At 39.6% G+C, this 12,330-nt stretch overlaps 1 protein-coding gene across 3 annotated transcripts; it reads left to right on the top strand.

Annotated features, from left to right (window-relative positions):
* Positions 1 to 3,428: 3,428 nt before the first annotated feature.
* LOC120952818 (uncharacterized) lies at positions 3,429 to 8,835 on the top strand. 3 transcript variants are annotated; one of them, XM_040372337.2, is made up of 4 exons: positions 3,429 to 3,817; positions 5,162 to 5,842; positions 7,668 to 7,799; positions 7,855 to 8,835. In XM_040372337.2, the coding sequence occupies exons 1-4, from the start codon at positions 3,778 to 3,780 to the stop codon at positions 8,091 to 8,093; spliced, it is 1,092 nt and encodes a 363-aa protein (XP_040228271.2). In that variant the 5' UTR covers positions 3,429 to 3,777; the 3' UTR covers positions 8,094 to 8,835. The 3 variants fall into 3 exon arrangements, with proteins under 3 accessions (XP_040228271.2, XP_040228272.2, XP_040228273.2); XM_040372338.2 differs by having other exon boundaries at positions 5,162 to 5,830; XM_040372339.2 differs by having other exon boundaries at positions 3,435 to 3,817; positions 7,871 to 8,835.
* The last annotated feature ends 3,495 nt before the right edge of the window (positions 8,836 to 12,330 follow it).

Here is a 12,330-nt window from a genome sequence, read left to right on the forward strand (position 1 = left end):
CAAAAGGTCCTGAGAGTTTTCCTTCCACCCTCACCTGGCAAGTGACGTTGGTCATAGTCATTCTAACTAGCCTTATCAGTTTGGCCGGGTGTGGTGATGGGAAAAATTGTTGTTGGTTCGGTACGGGTTCGCGTCATAGGCCTGGTGGCAGTGCTGAGTTAGCACTTTGCGATTGGCGCGGTAAACTAATCGAACTTGGCCTTGCGTAACAATTGATATCAATGTGATGCGTCAACTTTCGACGTGGGAACTTTCGACGTTATGCCACCTAGCATTCGTTAACCTTTCGGATTGGAGTTTTGCTGACCGGCCAGCTAATACACGGTGCGTTTGTTGGAGACAGTAAAGCCTAACCTTGTGTAGGGGGACAATACTGCTCATAAATGAGTTGAAGCGACAAGATGTACGATCCTGTGTCCGATCAGAACTGATCTTCTGTCCGATCTGGTAACTTTATTTATACTCCCATCTTAAGAAAGTTAGCGCACATTCGTCCACCAGATGTTTACGCTCGTAACTTTCCCTTTCGCAACTTGATGCGCTTTCACGAACGAATGTTTGTCAAGACGGTCGCCTTCCTGGTGGGCTTTTACAATTTACAATGTTTTGCTTAAGGTCTAATGCGTTTCTTATGCTAATTGTTCTTCCTTATTTATGACCTACTTTGGAGGTCTTCCTTGTTTATTTTCAACTTGGGTGGTGCGACCACAATGGTAAAACACGGAATCGCGTGTGCAGTAAAGCACGGGTGCATGTGCAGTATTCATGCGTTAAGCGGGTATGCGATAGCATGGATGCTACACGGGATTCCAAAAGAGCTCATAGCGTCATACAGTTTTACCCTGGCTATACTATCATATGCGGCTTTGAACTATCATATGCGGCATCTTGCAAGATGTGCATGAAACGTGAGTTTACAATCTAGCAGGACACCAAGATTTCGTATGCAGGATGGAGCTCGATATGATCCCACGGGCAGAATGCTTGACAGGTCATTGATGTAAATCAGGAATAGCAGAGGTCTAAGGATGCTACACTGCGGAACCCCAGACGTGCTAGCAAACGGGTATGAGCGTTGTGATTGTATTCCCACTTGGTAACTACGGTCCGAGAGATAGTACTTTACCCAGGATGAGAGCATGTAAGGGACACTCTTTTTATTTTATTTTTTCGAGTAGTATTTCGTGGGAGATACAGCCAAAGGCAGCCTGACAAAAAGCCTGAATAACAAGCGATAGAGGGTCGTCCAATCTACCAGACAATCTAAGTGAAAACTCGTTAAAAAAAAACAGTTTTGCAATGATACTGATAAAATTCTCGTTCATCCTCAATGTTCGGAATTTGATATTACCGAAATCGAGGTATCAAAAATATTGAGTATAACCCGCGCAATGAATAAAGCTGTGCACGATGGGCGTTTTTTTAAGGCCTCATAATGCAGTTTCGTTTACCCAATCCTTGAATATCGTTTAGTCTCCCATTAGTTAGGTGTAGGTTGCTAGTGTCGTGAGAATATGTAGAGAGTAGCTGTGTAAAGGTTGCTGGTTGGAACAAGACTATATTTTTAAGAACCTTACATTAATAATCATAGCTTACTATTTTACTCAAGGCTTGCTTTTCAACAGAATATAGTTCTACTTTAGCTAGATTGCCATTATGTAAGAGTGTTACAGTGTACAGTGAACCCTCTCTTATTTGACACCTCTCCAATTTGAAAAACCTCTCTTATTTGAACATTTTGCACAGTCCCTTGATTTCCAGTACATTTTTGTTCCTCTAATTTGGAAAACCTCTGAAATCTGTGTCCCTCTTATTTGTGTATGGTGTTGCCATGGTTATTGAATGATGTATGCTCAAATTGGCAATCCTGTTCGCAGTTTCCTATAGCAACAGTTAAGGCTGCATACTAAATGTTCTGTCTCTTTCTTGTTTGGATGGACCTTTCATTCACTTTCCACCTCTGTACTTTGAAAACCCCTCTTATTCGACAGTCCCATCGCCTCTCAAATAAGAGAGGGTTCACTGTACTTGAACAATTAACATTAAGAATTATGTATGAAGAATTGATCCCATTTCCTACTTATAGTTTACCAGGGCAAATTTTATAGAGCATATAAGTTATGTCTGCGCATTGGCAATACAATACACCACAAGTAATAAACATCCAGTGGCCCACATAAAGCATACAATTTTATGCAGCTTATTTTCCTACACGGACCTGCCTGTACAGGTATTCGAGACTAATTCAGTACCACGTAGCCGAATAAGTCAAATCCTTGCTACATGGAGACGATTCTAGACTTGAACTCACGACGAGCATATTGTTTAGCGATAACATAACAAAAATAATTAGCTTACTCAAAAATGCAGTACAATCGACAACAATCGAAAAATGTAATAAATGGATCTACAATCTATGAGTAATAAATGGATGTAATATTTCTGTCGATGCCTCAATAGGATCAAAATTTTCTATTTTTATTATGTATTTTTTCGTAGAGGTAATGATTTAATGTTTGTAGTTTTTGAAATATTTACAATTTTTTTTTTTACAAAATGTTTAATATTTCATGGTTTGTATATATTTTTGCGGCTATTGATTATCTAGCAAATAAACATATTGTAGTATATTTTAGTTAGATTATATCTTTAATCTCATTGCATAGGTCTTGCTAGTTCAGATAATTTTCTCTCCTTTTACTCATTCCCCCCTCCCCCCCATCACGTCGTAACTAGCAGCTAATTTTAACGCAATAACGCCGCATCGATTTCACATGTCCCTCGAGAACGTTTAAATGCCTCGCCATATCGTCACTGTTTACAGTGCACCAATGTTAATGCCACAGCTCAATCCTATGTACGCTTAAAGTGTACGCGGACCCTTGTGCCGGGGATGTAATGTTATGAGTTGAAATTTACTGCGTAAACGCAGTACAATTTTGTAAAAAAAAAACTCCCTCCGATATGTATCATTTCGGTAAGAGTCGCGAAAGTGACGAGATGACAAACCGTTCACAGTGCATTAATTTTTCACAAGTAAAAGCGAAACTCATCATACCGCCTCCACAGCAAAAGGCCCGATACCCGTTAATGTTATCTCAGCAGTGCTGTTAAGTTAGTGTTAGATGCCATGCACAGTTGCGCTGTAGTTAAAATAAGACGAAATAAAAGTTTGGAACATCTTTCCATTAGGCTTCGAAGTTTGGCTATCAATTAGCAAAGGACAGTTGGACAGACGGATACACACCGACTTCCGGTAGCGCACAATTCATTCATTCCACCTCGACTCGATGTCGAGCGAATTTCGAACGATCCGCAACATTACCAACACGCATGTTCCACGATGTTCATCGCTTCTCACCACATAAAACTCACTTAAACGCTAGTTAGCTCACTGCTAGTTCACGGTGCGAGCGAGTGTATATAAAAATGAACGCACCGGCGGTACCATGGTTCAGTGTCCCGAACCGGAAGCAACAGGTCGCATCCGGTCGCATTGTGGAGCACAGTTCGTTAAGGAGATCCTTTAAAAGGACAACAAGGTGTGATCGTTGGTTGTTTGTGTGCAATAGATAAGCTTCTTGGTGTGATTATGTTTCCATAAAAGTTCCAAGCAAAGTGTAGTGGACATCATTTGTCTGTGTCTGTGTGGTTGTATGTGGCAGGCTCCTCTATCCTTTTAACCCTGAGCCACAAAGTGTGTTTGCACGAGGGCGTGCAGAAAGTGAAACATTTATTGCAGAGGTGTTTGGCGAAAGCGCATTAGTGATCGTTACAATGTGGCACCTGTGGATTGTTTTATTAGTATTTACTACGGGTAATTATCACATAAAGTTTTACTGTCATGCTTTTGGATGGAGCGTTCCAACTAGTAATTGTACTCTTACAAGACAAGACATTTTGTTTTGGCAACGGTTTACTATTTATGTGATTTTTATTTCATCGTTTACCTACAGATATTCGGTTGGTTGGGTTGTTTTATTTGACACCTCCAATTATAACTATAATTTTATTTTGTGCCGTAGTATATAACACAATAATTACAGCAACAAGTACAAACATTGCTGAATTCAGTCATTTTATGTTATTTAAATGCAGGGACGGTCTCGTAGTAGTATTCAACTCGCATTAATGCCTGTCATGGGTTCAAGACTCATATGAACCGTCCTTCCGTAGTATTAGTGCTGTGTGGTACTAATAAATCCCGAAAGCCAAATAGAAGCTGTACTTTAAATATAGCACTACTGATAACAATTTATTTTGGTTCATTCAAAGACCAGTTCGAGCACCAAAATGGTGCAGTGTTCAAAATTTCATAATTTTTCAGTAGTATCATATCAAGCACGAAATTAAAATGCAACGTAAAAAACTGCTAACTGTGCAACGTATTATTTGCATTTATGCTGTGTATTGTGTTTTATGTGTAAAATATGTTCATATTCCATTAACATCAATTGGGGTTTCTTTTTAAATTCGGCTTTAAAATTTAAGAGCTTCAATTATAATTCATTATCTAGTGATACAACAACCAATTGGAAGTCAATGACCGTAAAACGGCATAAGAACCTAACTCACACGGTACACACAATTTAAGAAGTGATAATAAGTTGTAATGCAAAGCACGTACTTTTGAGCCAGAGGTGAAAGAAGACGGTTATGGCGGGTGGGTGTAGTATTATTAGCAGACCATTGGTAACATTCACTCCAGCACTGGGACAAATAAAATTGTGCTAGCTGAAGATAAAGAATGACAAATTACTTTTTTGGCAATTATTTTCCTGCAAAACGATTTCGACACACAGCCGAAAAAACGGACCAATACTTCTTCGGGGATCGAATATAATGTCTGTAATGTCTGTAAGGGATTTTAGCATTCGGGTGTTGTTTGTACTGCTTTATCTGTTTCATATAAACATGTTCAAAAAATGTGTAATACTCCCATCAAACTGATCTTTTTATGCGTTAATTTATGTAAATTACACCGTTATCCTATAACTAATATGTGCTGATCTGTTTTTTAACTTATATTCTTGAAAATAATTCACATAAATTCATGCTTCGATGCTACAAAAAATGGTGAAATTATAACGGACGCATTTGATCGATCGAAAGATCATTGTATAACTTATATAAAATGTTACTAATTAACTATCTTAATTAGATTGTTCATTTTCAGACTGTACAGTGTATGGCAACGTAAACGAAAGCCCCGACGACACAGGCCATGCGTCAGCGTCAAGATCCTTACCGACCCAGCCAATGGATTTCGTAGACACCGGTACCGCAGGATTGGGCCGAGAGCGTATCAGTGATGCGGGACGCAAAGACCTCGATCTGTTCAGTCAGCTGAAACATATGCAACCAATTCCCCGCAGTGGGGGCCACCGATCAGTACCAGTGACCGCTTCCGAGTCCGAAATGGCTGGCGTAAGAAGATCACTAGCAACGGTCCTTCAACTGTTGCTTCCGTACGGTAGGCTGCAACATCGACCACATCTGTCAGCGGATGATGCGATCGGTTCCTACGAAGAGGAAGCATTGTTCGGTGAACCTTTGGTTCCCGATGGGCCAGACACGGCGAACTATATGCTTCACGGCAAACTGGTTGAGATAGGCCCAAGACAGCGCACTGCTTTTGGTAGTTCTACCGACGGGGAGAGTCGTAATGCCGGAACGGTAGATGAATCCTTCGGAACCGTAGGTCAAAAGCGGGCCGCTGCTCTTCGTTCTACCATGGCACGTCGTTCCCATATTATGCCCACTGGCACGCAGGGTGGAGGGGGCGGTACGGCGGCGGAGGAGGGCAGCTTTATGCCTTCCATCAGTGTTGGTGAGTTTTACGGTACGGTAACAATGAAAGGATTTTTTCCCATCTCAATACCCTATTTGGTACGGCACAGATGGCTGCAAATGGCAATGGCACGCTTACGAATGCTCAACTTTATATTCTGCAGTGCTTTCGGAGCTTTATTGTATTTAACTAAACAAAAATCATGCAAATTGTGCTTCATAATTAGTGATTAGATACTTTAAGTATAATAATTGTGATTATATGTTATGCTAAGATGACTTAACATTTTTGTTAGTAGTTTTTTTCAAATCACTTGTTATTATTCTTCTTAGTTGTTCACTGTTCAAAGAACATACAATATTGGTTTCGACTTACATAATTCAATTATTGTCTTTTTTTCATTACTTACAATCAGTCAGTAAGCTACTGTTCACTATATTAGTCTTTTTGGTACATTATAAGTAATATAGTTTGTTCACCTGGGTGGTTCTTACTTACCATAAGTAATGAGGAAAAATGCAACATTTTGATTATTTTCTATTATTGTAGCAATAGACTACGAAAAGCTAGTGGCTAAAAGCAACCCATTTTTATCAATAGTTTTTGCATGTCCTTCACATTTTGTTTTAATTTTTGGGCTTTCAGTGTTACCAAGTACACCAATTATTGCTTATCTTACACTTAATTATGTTTATGTACATTTATTACACATTTCAGCATGTATTGCACAATTCTCATGTAATTATACTTAATATTTCCTCATGCATTTATTTACATATAAATCCAACAAATCAATACTATTCAGCGCCCTTCTGATTCGTCCGTTGCCCACAGCTCCACAGTACTAATGAAATTTCACATGATCAAGCTCACCGATCAACTAGTTGCCAAAATTAATCAGTGCATCTTGCACCCCAACAGGGCAACAATAAAAAACAGTCTGCATTTGTTTTAAACTATTTTAATTGGCCACGTAGAGATGGTAGCAGTCTTCGGTTATACCTCTCGTGCGTAGTCATCCTGCGCTAGCATCACCTGCTTTCCACGCTCACCTCATTTGCATTTGTTTACCGTGCTTACATCACGCCAATTGATTAGTAGCAAAAATTGATTGATTGATCACCATGCCTGCCGGGAGGGAGGGATTGATAGTGAACGGGCTTGATTATTGGAACCATTATTCATTGACCGTGGCGACCGTGGTGTGCGTTTAGCGCCCGTGGATAGCAGAACCGGCCGGTGCATGTATCATACAACCATAAATAGTCATTTTAATTGCCATATCCCTGCGTCCTTTGGCGGGTAGTACTCTAACCGCTAGGCCGTTTTGTGAGACGACATAAAATTTATCATCGTCATCGGGCTTGGTCTAATAATGGTGGGTGGTGGTTTGCGCCGAGGATGCTCCACCGTCAGTGCGAAGTGTGTAGATATTCGTACACACAGGAGCATACCTGTTCCCATGGGCTACCGGTGTGACTGATAGTTAATTCGTTTACTTGCGCCAGTGGTGATTTAATTCATCTGCTCGATGTTTCACACTCACATCTACTGTGGTTGAACGCGACTCCTTTCGTTCCCATCACTGTCAGTCGTCAGGTGATGAATTATGCTCCATGGAACATCCTTCCTGCCCTCTCTCTCTCTCTCTCTCTCTCTCTCTCTCTTCCAACAGCTGTGTTACTATTCACGTGTGCTCTAATCTGGCTAGCGATCGGTTGCATGATGTTACTGTTTCGCGGTGTACTGTACTGTACTGTGTGGGATGTTTAGATGTGTCGTGTGATCTAATATCGTTAATTGGCTTGTGCGCAAAACGCGTTTCGCCGGGAAGATGTAATTTTCCTTACCCCCCACATCCCCCATTCATTTCCAGGCGCGCTGACAAACCTGGGCGATTTCTTCCAGAACCTTAAGCACAATCTGGAATCGCTCGAGTCGAAGAACTTGAACAACGATCAGGTGAAGCTGCTGGAGGGTCAAAACATGATCAGCAATCTACGCAAAGGTACAACCAACCGCCCGCGGGGTTGAAAGCTCCAATGACTCCAAGTTTTCTGAAGGGTTCTTCTATTCCAGAGTTTGTCGAGGACTATCCCAAGCCGGCGGGCAGTGCCGCTTTCCTGCACGCCATCCGGAACTATCGGCCCTCGCACCGGATTCGAGCGCTGGTTTCCACCGTGCCGGAGCTGTACCGTGGGACCAACTTTCACGATCCCGTGTACATGCTTGCCGGACTCGGAAAATGAGCTACCCGCCAACCATCCGACCGCCCCACTCGGTCCTGCTGGCGTCTTGCTAGGTAAATCGGAGGCAACAGCGCCTAAACGCTCGCCGCACCATCCTGGATTGATGGACGCTTGTTTGTCGCCTCCCGCCTTCCCTGGACCGGCACGGATACGGCGGTGGTGTGCTGGACATTCGAAACATCAACATAAAGGCCATTCTTCTTCCCCATTGTGCACGCTACCCTCGTATGGATCACAATCTCGGTTCCATTTGTTGCCCTGCTCGTGTACTGATTGTAAATAAGCGCCAATTTGTTGCTAGCTGTAGAAACTATTTCCACCGTAACCACTTCCTCTAACAGCAAAAAAAAAAAATAAAATAAACGGGAGATCTAATACACCCTGAAATACTATAAACAGTACTACAGGCAAACATATTAAACTATGAATGCAAATACCAACCATACTTATTATAATAAACATAAGAACAGTGTACCGATCATTGGGCATAGATCGAACAACAAAGCACCAAAATTGCTTGGTACAAAATTAAGAAAACCATTTTACGATTGTCAACGTAGTTGGCATAAAAAAAAAGAAACGAAAGAAATTGAAAAATGCGAAAAACTCCCCCGGCAGCCATTCGGTGGGAGGCAAACCTGAAACTATGAAACGTAGCTCGATCAAAATATAAGAAGAACAAACAACACAACACAAAAACATAACGTATGTTACGCACTGAAAATGAGTTTTCATTATTACATGTCAATAAATTCTACCAACCGTTGTTTCGCTTTTGATGTGTGGAATAAATTAATGATCTGTCACCTTTCTGTTCTGTTTTGGCGTGTTTTTTGTTTGTTTTCTTCTCCGTATGCCGTCCTTCAATTTAAACTGTCGCGCCGGGTTGGATTGATTCTACGTTTAAATGTTTTTGCTCTTGTGAGATTGTTGTTGGTGTTGGTGGTTCACTCACAAAATATCACATTACACTATAACAAATGAAAACACATTAGTACGATTTTTGGAAAGAAAAATGTAAGCTTTATTATGAATACATTCCGTTATTTTTACAGAAAGTTTACATAACGTTGTATTATTAAAGCGGACGGTTCAACAGCTAGACCCATGTTTGCATCAAACCGTAGAGTAAATGGATCGCCTCTAGGCATATCATGCAAAACACGAATCAATTCGAATAAGTACCATTAACCAGATAATTACCAGATAGAAATAATGTTAAAGTCCGTAAAAACAATATAAAGAAAAGTGTTTAAATATTTTAATCATTTTAATTATAAACTTAATTCTAAATTATATAAATGGTTCATGTAAACAATTGTCAATAGATTATTTAACTATTTAAATTCGCGGGTCTCGTACAGTCGTCAACTTGTACGACTTAACAACATACCCGTCATGGGTACAAGCCCCCGATGGACCGTGCTCCCATACGAAGGACTGACTATCCTGCTATGGGGTAATTCTTAAATCAATGAATGCTTAGCCCACTAGTGGCACAGGCATGCCTTGACCGACAACGATTGTTGTGCCAAAAGAAGAAAAAGATAATGACAAATAGATTCAATACAGTTAAACGTGGATACGTGAAAAGCTCTATTGGAAAATAACAAATAAAATACGCTTACATTATTCGCTCATTGGGGGTTGGGCTCTTTTTTTGTTTTTGTTTTAAACTACAAATAAATGTAGTGACTTCAAAATTAAATAGTTATATTTAATTTTTATACGTAGTATAATGCAACAACAACAAAAACAGAGAGAATAGAAGTTTCTGTGTTTATTTCCCCCGCGTTATCGTGTGTTGACATTATGAATATATCCATCATTTCAAAGGATTAAAATAATTATCTCCCTATGATTCAACAGTTTGAAATTAAATGTGTAATTAAATATATTAAATGAAGAATTGTATTTGTTGTTAACAACAACAATAAAAGCGAATTACTGACTTATCTAAACTAGGGGATGGCAATGTATGGCAATCCGCTGTTATATTTTTGAGTAAAAGGATAAAAGCCATTCCCTACACAAAAAAAAAAATCTATTTAAGGGGAAACACGTATTAACTTTTGTTACTTACTGACGAATTCTTCTTATTTAGCTTGATAGTAGTTGTTTGCTCTTTCCTACCTAGACGGCGACTCTTTTGGCGGCTCTTCACTAAAATTTTTAAAGGTTTGCATCTAAATGTGCCAAACACTAGTTTAGCCGGTCTCGTAGTACAGTCGTCAACTCGTACGACTTAACAACATGCCCGTCATGGGTTCAATCCCCAAATAGACCGCGCCGCCATACGTAGGACTGACTATCCTGCTATGGGGGGAATCAATTAGTCACTGAAAGCTAAACCCACAAGTGGGTACAAGCAGGCCTTGACCGACATCGGTTGTTGAGCCAAAGAAGAAGAGAAGTCTAAGCCTACCTTAGCCACTTAGCCTTAGCGTGTACCTATGGTAGGATAGTCACTTCGTATAGGAGGCTCGGTCCACACGTGGCTTGAATTCATGACGGACATATTGTTAGTCTTGTCAGTTGATGACTGTATCATGGGGCTGGCTCATCATGGTTAAATGGATAACTTTATTTCTACGTTGAAGTTTTCAAAAAACTGTTGCCAGAAATGGTTCGGAATGGATCACAGAGTGAAACATGAATTACATGAGAGAAACAGATCCACAATTTGTTGCTAGCTGTAGAAACTATTTCCACCGTAACCACTTCCTCTAACAGCAAAAAAAAAAACGGTTGATGAATTACAACAGAGAAACAGATCCTGAAAACATGAATTAAATGAGAGAAACAGATCCTGGTTCCTTCTCGGAATAATATCTTGGAATCTTGAAATAATTTTAATGAAAGGAACGATATTAGATGGGGTTTCAAGATCTGTATGGGGGATCGGTATGGTTTCAGTATCATTTCAAAGGTCAATATGGTTTCGAGGATTAGTATGAAGTGGAACTAGTGTGATTTTGGTTCCAAATCCGGTTTTGAGAACAGTTCCATGAACGATATGTGTTGTTAATACAGTGAACCCTCTCTTATTTGAGAGGCGATGGGACTGTCGAATAAGAGGGGTTTTCAAATTACAGAGGTGGAAAGTGAATGAAAGGTCCATCCAAACAAAAAAAGAGACCTAACATTTAGTATGCAGCCTTAACTGTTGCTATAGGAAACTGCGAACAGGATTGCCAATTTGAGCATACATCATTCAATAACCATGGCAACACCATACACAAATAAGACGGACACAGATTTCAGAGGTTTTCCAAATTAGAGGAAAAAAATGTACTGGAAATCAAGGGACTGTGCAAAATGTTCAAATAAGAGAGGTTTTTCAAATTGGAGAGGTGTCAAATAAGAGAGGGTTCACTGTAATTTTCTCTTGACGTGCCCCAGGGATTTGAGAGGCAGTTGAGAGTTGCGTTGTCTTAAGCAACCCTTTGCTTAAGTTATTATACAACCTATTAATTATGTTACAATATGTAACACATGAACTACTTATTTACTTATTTAGGCGCTGTAACTGCTTTTTATGGTTATGTTCATTCATTCGTTTATCAAAACATTTACTCGGCGTTATCGGCGATCTACCATAACAGACCGTAACGGATTCTAGGACATTACCTCAATTTGAGGTGTCTCAGAGGTGGATTGGAAGTATACAATGTACGATGTAGGTTATTTGAGGTGGCAAAAAGCATTTTGTACAAAATTCTATAATAATTTTTTTTTGCAAGTTTTATTAAGAAAAAAAAGGAAATGAACTTATGCCCACCGGCAATACATTAGTACGTATCCTTAGACCAAACGTTAGGCATTTGCAAGATTGCTCTTAGTCCTCATATGCACATGGCATATCAATTTGGCTCCTTCAGTGGATCACTGCTAACATTTTTATGTAATTTGGCTCTTTTTGTCGAAAAGTTTGCCGACCCCTGGAGGTTTATAACGATATAAATAATGTGTATAATCCAGCAATTTGATTTTAATTTATAGCTCGTGATTTAGATAATAACTGAAAGCATAGTTTTGTAATATTTGTTTATTTTTTTCTTTTTTCTTTGTAAATTAGCTCTATTTATTAGTCGAGCTAAACACCATTCAGTACAAGCAGTGTATCTTGCCATATTTTGCTCATTTTTAATATGACAGCATGCTTACGAAGTCGATGATATTTAATGGTTTAAACTACTTCACATGTTTTAAAACAAGTTGCAATAAATATTTATGCATACAGGAAGTCCCCGAGATACGCGGTAACTGTTAGAGCGTTTCTACATACAC

This window comes from Anopheles coluzzii, chromosome 2, assembly GCF_943734685.1.
Source record: "Anopheles coluzzii chromosome 2, AcolN3, whole genome shotgun sequence".
NCBI lineage: Eukaryota > Metazoa > Arthropoda > Insecta > Diptera > Culicidae > Anopheles > Anopheles coluzzii.

What these genes read in the sequence shown, in the direction of transcription:
- LOC120952818 (XM_040372337.2), top strand. Translation starts at nt 3,778, where the DNA reads ATGTGGCACCTGTGGATTGTTTTATTAGTATTTACTACGG. An exon ending in TTTATTAGTATTTACTACGG is followed by an intron (nt 3,818 to 5,161) that starts GTAATTATCACA and finishes TATCTTAATTAG; the next exon opens with ATTGTTCATTTTCAGACTGT. An exon ending in CAGTGTTGGTGAGTTTTACG is followed by an intron (nt 5,843 to 7,667) that starts GTACGGTAACAA and finishes ATTCATTTCCAG; the next exon opens with GCGCGCTGACAAACCTGGGC.